The 9,766-nt window shown below is 40.7% G+C and overlaps 1 protein-coding gene across 1 annotated transcript in view; it reads right to left on the bottom strand.

Moving 5' to 3' along the window:
• The window catches only part of ASPM (abnormal spindle microtubule assembly), a 54,508-nt gene that overhangs the window by 11,960 nt on the left and 32,782 nt on the right, over positions 1-9,766 (bottom strand). The window contains exons 17-21 of the mRNA XM_018564548.1: positions 8,604-8,732; positions 8,180-8,374; positions 6,324-8,060; positions 3,935-6,254; positions 1,971-3,715 (exon numbers count right to left, since the gene is read on the bottom strand). Coding sequence (XP_018420050.1) covers positions 1,971-3,715; positions 3,935-6,254; positions 6,324-8,060; positions 8,180-8,374; positions 8,604-8,732 — 6,126 coding nt within the window. The remainder of the gene's footprint in view (positions 1-1,970; positions 3,716-3,934; positions 6,255-6,323; positions 8,061-8,179; positions 8,375-8,603; positions 8,733-9,766) is intronic.

The following is a 9,766-nucleotide window of genomic DNA, read 5'->3' as shown; positions in this document are numbered from 1 at the left end:
AGGGTACAGCTGGCTCTGCCTCTAGATAGGCAGAGCCAGCTGTCACTCACGGAGCTGGGTGGATCCAGACAGTAATGTCGGGATCCGTCCCGGCTGCGGCGTCTCAGTATACCGCGAGCTGTAGCTTGCGGTATACTGAGCTTTGGGTGACATGAGGACGCTAGTTTGTGTCCTCCCGTTACCCTTAGAACTATGGGGAAAAACCCTGACCCCATAGTTCTCCTTTAAAGCTTTGACACTTAATAGCACTTAGCCATTTCACATTTTCCCCTAATTTACTAGCGTTCAATGTGCATTATTGTGTGTTTCAAATGCATGGCATTAAGAAGCCCATTCATTTTGAATAGACTGCAAAGCATCTAAGATGGTGTAAGCCACTATTTTAGCACAACCCACAGGCCATTCACATCTATGCACTGTGGTGCGCTACAATGCATGTGCCGCTAAAGTGAGCTGTGCTAGTGTTGGGGTGCTATTTAAAATCAATGGCACTGCTCCACAGGCATTAGAGTGTGTGCACAGCAGTGTTAGTTTTGTCAAACACTTTCAGTAACAAAAAAAAAACAAAACAAAGTTATGATGACTAAAACTAATGAAAACATATTACATTTTACTTGACCAACTAAAACTAGACTAAAATGTTAGGGAGAGACTATTGGGGAAGAGATCCAATCAGAACTAATCTATTTGGATTTCCTGTTCCATCCTGAATGAACGGCTAATTGGTAATATGTGCAATGGCATTAAAGCCAATATAGTTTTTCATTTTAATATATTTTAGAGTTGTACTTCTGCTTGAAAGAATAAAGAATGTCATATGCAAGCTGTTATAATGAATGCATATCCAAGTACTGGTACTTTGTTGAAAATACTCAATATTATTGTTTCTTTATAAGACTTGGTTTCATCTAACTTTAAGATAGGACACATGTAATATATCACAACAGTTAAATCTGTGTCTGTATTGTATGTTTAAACATTAATACAATAATAACAGGCTAACAGAGGTTTACTCCAGGAGTTTATAATGAGATTGGAAATTCTAGAGAAATTCTTAAAATTACTTTAAGTCGACTAAAACAATCCAGATGACTAAAACTAAATCAAAATGTGTTGTCAAACATCAACAATGATTCTCAGCCTTAAACTAAAAGCTAACATTTTATTTTTTTCCCTCTAAAAGCGAATAGTGGTCACCAGGTTAGACAGGTGGCATACAATGTCACCGTCACCAAGTGTCATACTTTGAATAATCGGTCATGAGGGGGGTAAATAACAAAAATGAACCCCTTAGGGTGAAAATCAAGTCTGTAGTGCTGTTTGATTTTCATTATAAGGGGGTTAATTTTCTATAAAAATGATAGTATATATAAAAAATAAAAATAAATGATACTGTTTGTTCTTTGGGATATTACCAAAAAGCTCTGGGACTCTGGTGTTATACCTGCGAGCAAGATTTCAGTTGGCTTGTATTTTATTTATATCAGTGGTTACTGTTCATTATCCGATACCTCAGTACTGAGGCATCCACTAAAGAGTTAAGCTTTTACAGACACCCAATCCCTTTAAGGTATTGGGAGTCTGACAGGGATAGCAGTACGGCATTACAGAGCACCAAATTGCTGCTCACGTACAGTGTATGTCTCCCATCACTAAGGGGTTAAGGAGTGCTTTACAAAACAATCCAACATAAAAAAAAAAAAAGCTACATTGGTTGCCAGTTTAGAATGCCATTCCGGTTTTAATTGGCGTCTATGTAGAGACTTCACTTCCTTTTCTGGTGACCACAAAAGGGAGAGATGAGAATATCTCCAACTGGCACTAAAAAGCCAACATATCTGCTAAACCTTCCCCCTTCGAATAAAAAGGGTCTTTTTGCGGTGTGCCTGCTGGACAGATTCTGAGCCCTTCATGTCCTTGACACAGACAGCAATACACTGTCCTTTGGATGTGTATAAATAAGCACCCACCTGTCTCATTAGTGCAGTATGTTGAATCCTTTTAAACAACCTCTTGGCATTGAATCTTCTGACTGCTGCTTGCACACAGATTATCTGCCTTCGTGCCTTCAGGAAAGCAGCTCTCTGGTGTTTCATAGTAATGAGTGATTTGTACCATTGCTGAATGATCACTGCAGCTACTTTCTGCTTTTTATACATCTCCATAGCCTTTTGCATCCGATAAGAAGTCTGTAACTTTATGACACATGCTCTAAGCTGCAGAAACCGTTTCCGGCAGACAGCCATACGATAATAAGACTGGAGTACTCTTGCAGCTCTCTCCTTTTTAACACTTTGGCGTGCAACAAAACCTCTAAAAGCAGACTGAATTACAATAGCAGAGGTTCGTATGGACAAATATTGGATTCGTTGTAGATGGGCTTGGTGACATCTTCTGTACCAAGACTGTATATGGCAGGCAGATTCTACCATTATTTTGCATCTCTTTCTAGCCCTATGGCCTCTGAAGGCAGCCTGAAGGCACACCGCTGCAGACTTGGCCTTTATAAAAGCCTTTCTTTCCCGATACATCTTCCATGTAGTTTGGATAACCACCACAGCCTTGACTTCTCTTGACTTGATTGCACGGAACCTTCGTTGAATTAATATTGCCACTTTTCTAAGAACATTGTACTCCTTTACTGCCTCATTCCTTAAAAGCGTTGCTCTAAAATGCAACTGAATTGATCTTGTTGCGCGTCGTAAATCCAGGTAAGATTTTCTTTGCCTGTGCATACGATAATAGGCCTGAATTACGGTAGCTGCACCATGCATTTTTCTTGTTTTTCTTCGACTCTTCATGCCTCTGTATGAGGCCTGAAGAACAACAGCAACATTTTGAAGTCTTAGGTAGCACTCTCGTTCACGGAGCACATATGTTTGATAAAGGGAATAATTCTTTTGTAGAACAGTTGGTGTCCTTTGACCTGAATAGGTTTGTAGTTTGTACATTCTCATCATGAGCTGAATTTCAGTTGTGGCTTGGTATTTTTGCACAAGTCTTTGCCTCACTTTGTACCCTCTATAAGCAGACTGGATGGAAACCACAGCTTTGCGACATGTGAGGAAATTCAAGCGTTGAGATCTGGCTAGAACTGAAGCTCTGTACCTTCTCTGAAGGCATAACGCTGCAGATTTAAGTTTCAAATACACCTTCCTTTTCAGATAGCCTCTAAGAAATCTTTGGATAGCTGTTGCTGCATGGTGCATTCCTTGAAGCCGTCTTCTAACTTTCATCCCCCTAAAAGCGGCTTGTAGCAGTACTGTTGAATTTTTAGCAGCTTGGTACCAACACAGATCTCGCTCTCCCACCTTTTTAGCTCTGTATCTCTGCTGGAGAGTTTGGGTGGCTTTAAGCAAGCTTTTGTAGTATTTCTTCTGAATGTACATTTGATAGTTGGACTGTATGATGGTAGCTGCCCTAATCATAACTTTCATGTTTTTGCGTACTGTCATTCCTTTGTAACCTGCCTGGATAACTACAGCTGCCCTTCGAAGCCTCAGAAACGATGCCCGTGCATACCTGCTGTCTTTTGTTGACCTGTACCATGCCTGAATCTTTCTAGCTGCATCCTGTTGGGATCTATATAAAACCAATGCCTTATAATTTCTGAAAGCAGATTGTATTCTGAAGACAATTGCATGTTTCAAGGCAAGATCTTTTCTCACTTTAAATCCCCTGTATGAAGCTTGAACACAAACTACAGCTTTTCGTAGAGACCGGTATCGATCACAATAACGATGCATCAAAACTGTAGCTCGGTAACGTCTCTGGATACAAAGTGCTGATGATCTTAGTAAGAGGTACTGTTTGCGCTCACGATATGCCCTGAATTGTCTCTGTATAACAGTGGCAGCTCCAGTCATGGTTCTTAACTCTTTTCGAACATGCCAACCACGATAAGCAGCTTGAATGAGGAGAGTAGAGTCCCTAATAAAAGAGTACCGTAACAAATCAAAGTCTCTTTGCTTGTTTGCTCTGTATCTCTGCTGAATCACACAGACTGCCCATAGGAACTTTTTATAATGGTGTCTACACTGGTGCATCCTGAATGTGGCTTGGATTGTGAAAGCGGCTTTGTTCATTTGACTTATGCTCCTCCTTACTTTAGCACCACGATATGCCCTGAATTGTCTTTGTATAACAGTGGCAGCTCCAGTCATGGTTCGTAGCTCTTTTCGAACATGCCAGCCACGATAAGCAGCTTGAATGAGGAGAGTAGAGTCCCTAATAAAAGAGTACCGTAACAAATCAAAGTCTCTTTGCTTGTTTGCTCTGTATCTCTGCTGAATCACACAGACTGCCCATAGGAACTTTTTATAATTGTGTCTACACTGGTGCATCCTGAATGTGGCTTGGATTGTGAAAGCGGCTTTGTTCATTTGACTTATGCTCCTCCTTACTTTAGCACCACGATATGCAGACTGAATTATTACTGCCGATTTCTTCTTCTTCAGGAATGTTTCCCTTTCATGAGCAGAAATTTTAAATGCTCTGTAGCATTGCTGTATGGTAATTGCCGATTGCTTCAACTTTTGATAAGCAACACGCTCTTTGTGCATTCTAAAAGCTGCCTGGATGACAGTGGCAGAGAAATGCATTTGTCGAAGTTTCTGTCTGTCTTGAAAACCCCTGAAAGTTGCTTGTAGCAGTACTGCTGAATTTGTAGCAGCTCGGTGCCAACACAGATCTTGCTCTCTAGCTTTTTTAGCTCTGTATCTCTGCTGGAGAGTTTGGGTGGCTTTCAGCAAACTTTTGTAGTATTTCTTCTGAATGTACATTCGATAGTTGGACTGTATTAAGGTAGCTGCCCTAATCATAACTTTCATGTTTTTGCGTACTGTCATTCCTTTGTAACCTGCCTGGATAACTACAGCTGCCCTTCGAAGCCTCAGAAACGATGCCCGTGCATACCTGCTGTCTTTTGTTGACCTGTACCAAGCCTGAATCTTTCTGGCTGCATCCTGTTGGGATCTATATAAAACCAAAGCCCTATAATTTCTGAAAGCAGACTGTATTCTGAGGGCCATTGCATGTTTCAGGGCAAGATCTTTTCTCACTTTAAACCCCCTGTATGAAGCTTGAACACAAACTACAGCTTTTCGTAGAGACAGGTATTGATCCCAATAACGATGCAGCAATACAGTAGCTCGGTAACGTCTCTGGATGCAAAGTGCTGATGATCTTAGTAAGAGGTACTGTTTGCGCTCACGATATGCCCTGAATTGTCTTTGTATAACAGTGGCAGCTCTGGTCATGGTTCTTAACTCTTTTCGAACATGCCAACCACGATAAGCAGCTTGAATGAGGAGAGTAGAGTCCCTAATAAAAGAGTACCGTAACAAATCAAAGTCTCTTTGCTTGTTTGCTCTGTATCTCTGCTGAATCACACAGACTGCCCATAGAAACTTTTTATAATGGTTTCTACACTGGTACATCCTGAAAGTGGCTTGGATTGTGAAAGCGGCTTCGTTCATTTGACTTATGCTCCTCCTTACTTTAGCACCACGATATGCAGACTGAATTATTACTGCCGATTTCTTCTTCTTCAGGAATGTTTCCCTTTCATGAGCAGAAATTTTAAATGCTCTGTAGCATTGCTGTATGGTAATTGCCGATTGCTTCAACTTTTGATAAGCAACACGCTCTTTGTGCATTCTAAAAGCTCCCTGGAGGACGGTGGCAGAGGAATGCATTTGTCGAAGTTTCCGTCGGTCTTGAAAACCCCTGAAAGCTGCTTGTAATACAAGAGCAGCTCTCCGAGCCCTTAGGTAATCCTGCCTGTGACGATCACCAAGCTTTTTCGATTTAAACCTCCTCTGAATACATACTGTAGCTTTTTGCAGAGCAAGAAACCTGCGTCTTGCCAAAAAGGACTTAAATGTTTTTTGAATGACAACAGCAGCTTGACGCTTTCCCCTAAATTCACGCTGTACTTTTGCTGCACGGAAAGCTGATTGAATGCACAAGACTGCCTTTCTTGTGTTATTGAAAATCAGCAACTGTTTCTTCTGCTCTCGAGAGGCACGGTAACATTGTTGAACTCTTACTGTGGCCTTTTTAAGATTTTTAAAAGCCTGCTGTTGCTTGACCATTCGGTACCAAGCCTGGACTACCTTTGCAGCGGCATGCATTCGACGCATCTGCTCCCTTGCTTTCTTGCCTCGCCAGGCAGACTGCAGGGTGCAGGCAGCATTCTTGAGTGCCAAATACTGTTGCTTTTGGTTCCTGCTTTCCCTCCTTGCCCTATAGTGCTTCTGGATTAACACAGCTGCCTTTTTCATTTTCTGATATTGTGCATGCTGCTTCTGCATTTTAAACACCGACTGCAACAAAGTTGCAGACCTTTGCATCTGGACTATCCTTTGCCTTGTTCTCATACCTCTGTAAACAGACTGCAGTTTAATGGTATTGTTTCTCAAAATAAGATACTGCTCTCTATGCAGCTTAGCAGCAACTACAGCACGGTATTGTCTCTGAATTAGGATGGTTGCCATTCTCAGACTGAGGTATTCTTTTCTGATTCTGAAAGAGCGATATGAGGCCTGTATCGTACAAGCTGCATTGTGAAGATGCATTAAATGTTTTCTTATTTGCCATCCCCGGAAAGCAGCCTGAAGATGATTTGCTGCGGCTTTGACTTTTACATAATGCATTCGCTGTGCTTTACCAGCTACATATGCTCTGTAGTGACACTGAATGAGTATTGCAGCTTGTTTTGTGGTTTTGTACTTTGCGTAGCAGACGTACATTCTATAGTAAGACTGTACCAGCGTTGCCATTTTGTGCTGTCTCTGAACCTCTTGCCTCACTCTTTTACCCCTCCAGGTGGCTTGCACTTTTCTTATGAGCAAACATATGTTAAGATATTTTTGCCTCTCCTTCCTGCCCATAAGCACAGCGTGATAATTCCTCTGTATGATCAGCGTAGCCATCTTAACTTCTTTGAATCTTCTTTGAGCACTACATTTCCTAAAGGCTGATTGGATAGTGACTGCAGCCATTGTCCATTTGTGGAGTTGCTTTCTCATTAACCATCCACGGTATGTGGCTTGTATGGTAGAAACGGCTCTCTTCATTTTCCAAAAGTGTTCCACATCTCCCTTCAGTTGCTTCTGTCCTCTGTACCATCGTTGAATAGACATGGCAGACTGTCTCATGCGAAGATAACGCTTTCTTACCATATAGCATCGGAAAGTGGTTTGTATGGATAGGGCTGCAACATGCTGAATTTGTATTTGTTTACGACTGATGTAACCTCTGCAGGCTGCTTGTATACGTACAGCAGAGCATTGCATGAGCAAGAAGCGTTCTCTGTGATAGGCAGCAAGCTTGTATGCTCGAAAGTGCTCCTGTATAATAACTACAGCTCTTTGTATTCTAAGATATTTCCTTCTTGTCATATGCATTCTGTAGTTGGCTTGTAATGTTGTTGCAGCTTTGTGCCAGAGTTTGATTTGTTTTCTGGCCAAGTGGCCTTTGATTTTAGACTGAATTTTAACACAAGCTGCCCGCATCTGGAGAAAAGACTTACGTTCTGTGCACATTAATAGGTTAGCACGAAACAAAGTTTGGACAAAGATCACTTTTTCTCTTTGCACAAGATAATGTATTCTCTTTTGCCTCATTCTAACCAGAGACTGTATCTTTACTGCTGCTGCTCGCAAAGAAAGGTATTTGCGTCTCTCTCTGGACATTCGATAAAAGGACTGAATAAAAGTGGCTGCTTTTCCTTTAGTTTCCAATTTATAATTTTGCCATTTCCTGTAAGCCTTCTGAAGCACCAATACAGCACTGGTCTCTCGTTTTAGCTTTTTACATCGCCATCTCCTAAAAGCGGACTGTATGGTAAGAGCAGCACATTTGAACTGTAGAAAGTTTTGACGATCTTTCTTAGCCAACATCCAAGAGCGCACATGCCTCTGGAGAGTTGCTGTTGCATAAGTGGTCTTTTTGTAAGCCAAAACCGCCATCTTTGTTCTCATTCTTGCTTGCAGAAGAACAACACATTTTCTTAACTTTATGTAGTATTTTCTGGCTGCAAAACCTCTCCAAATTCTCTGTAAAACAAAAGCACACTTGTTAGTTATAACATTGTAACACGCACACGGTATTTCATGTGAACATATTGTGAAAAAGAGGAAAAGAAATATATTAATCCCATGTCTAATGGACACACCTGGATGACAATAGCTGCAGAGGACTCAATTTCCTTTTGTCTGAGCAGCTTTAATTTCAATAGTTCCTTGTATGCCAAGTATCTTCTCCAGTGTTTCTGGATTACTACTGCAGAGGTTGTCATCTTCAGAACCCAACGTCGTGACAGGAACTTGCGGACCGCGATCTGGATAACAGAGGCAGCCTTGTGCTTTTTCTGCAAATCGAAAAATGCACAATTAAGTTAGACATAAAATCGGAACAGAATACTCTCTCCGTCTGTAATGCTGTCAACAAATTCAAGCATGCAATAGTTTCAATATCCATTTAAAAAAAACCAATTGGAATTCATGGATAGCAGAGAAAGAAATGAAGACCAAAAACACTCATACCAAATGAACACTCAACAAAATAAAGCCATACGGATTTGTCTTCCAAGAACTGACCTGCAATAGCTGCTCTTCTGCTGTCACTTTGTACTTTCTCCATGCTGCCTGGATTACTCTCGCAGCTCTAGCCTCCTTACGAATGTCCAAAAGCCGAGCACAGAGGAAGGAAAGGAAAGTGATGACAATCTGTAAGACAAAAAAAAAACGGTTTTAAATTTTGATGGTCTTGAACAGATTTTTTATTTTTTTTAATCAATATAAAACTCTTAAAATGAAAAAGGCACAAGGTATAGATCTACTTCAACTGGATTAGTTTACCGATTGGTAAGTTGTTATGAAAGGGAAATGGTCAGCCATTTTTAAAGTAAAAGTTGTCTAAAACAGGCACAAAATACTACCAATGATCTTTGTTAGCCTAATTTGAACATCCCTCTGATTCTCACTGCATTAGGGTTAAAGAGAGGCTCAAGTTCCCCGATTTTTAAGCAAACTCCATCCTATCCAAAGATGAAGTCAAAAAAACAGCATGTTCACTAGCTATAGGAATGGCTACATTGTGCTTAGCACACATTAGGAAAGTTGAGCACTTCGTTTAACCCCTTCATGACTGAGGCCCTTTTTTCCATTTTTGCACCCATGTTATATTCCACATTTTAGGCCTGAAAATGACGTAAAACTCCCCAACATTATATATTTTCTGAATGCCAAGACCCTATAGAATAAAATGGTGGTAGTTGAAAATGTTTATGTTGCGCAATATTAGCGCAACTCCTTATTAAACCCCAAAATTTTGTGACAAATTTAATTAAATGCCCCAAAACACAACAAATTACCCATTTTTTTAATGAAATATAAAAGATGAGGTTACAACGAGTAAAACGATACCCAACATGCCCAGTTTACAGATTGCGTGCGACCGTGAAACGGCGAAAAACTGCAGTACCCCAAAAAAAAAATCAATAAAAGACACTTTAAAAGCCCCCACAGGTCATCAATTTAGAGATACCCCAAAATACTGGCCCTAGAATTATTGCTCTCACTCAGGCGTGCGCGGCGATACCCAACATGTGTAGCGCGTTCGTCGTTTTCATGCGTAGGCGCACCCGACGCGTGTTTACGTGGCGACGCGCGTGCTCGCGGGGGCGGGGTACTTTTAAATTTTTTTTTATTATTATTAGATTTATTTTATTTCATTTTAATTTTAAAAACTGTTTTTTTTT

The sequence above is a fragment of the Nanorana parkeri genome, unplaced genomic scaffold (genome assembly GCF_000935625.1).
Source record: "Nanorana parkeri isolate BGI_ZX_2015 unplaced genomic scaffold, ASM93562v1 scaffold759, whole genome shotgun sequence".
Lineage (NCBI taxonomy): Eukaryota > Metazoa > Chordata > Amphibia > Anura > Dicroglossidae > Nanorana > Nanorana parkeri.
Note: the sequence above shows the minus strand (reverse complement) of the source record. Positions and strands in the feature narration are given on the sequence as shown.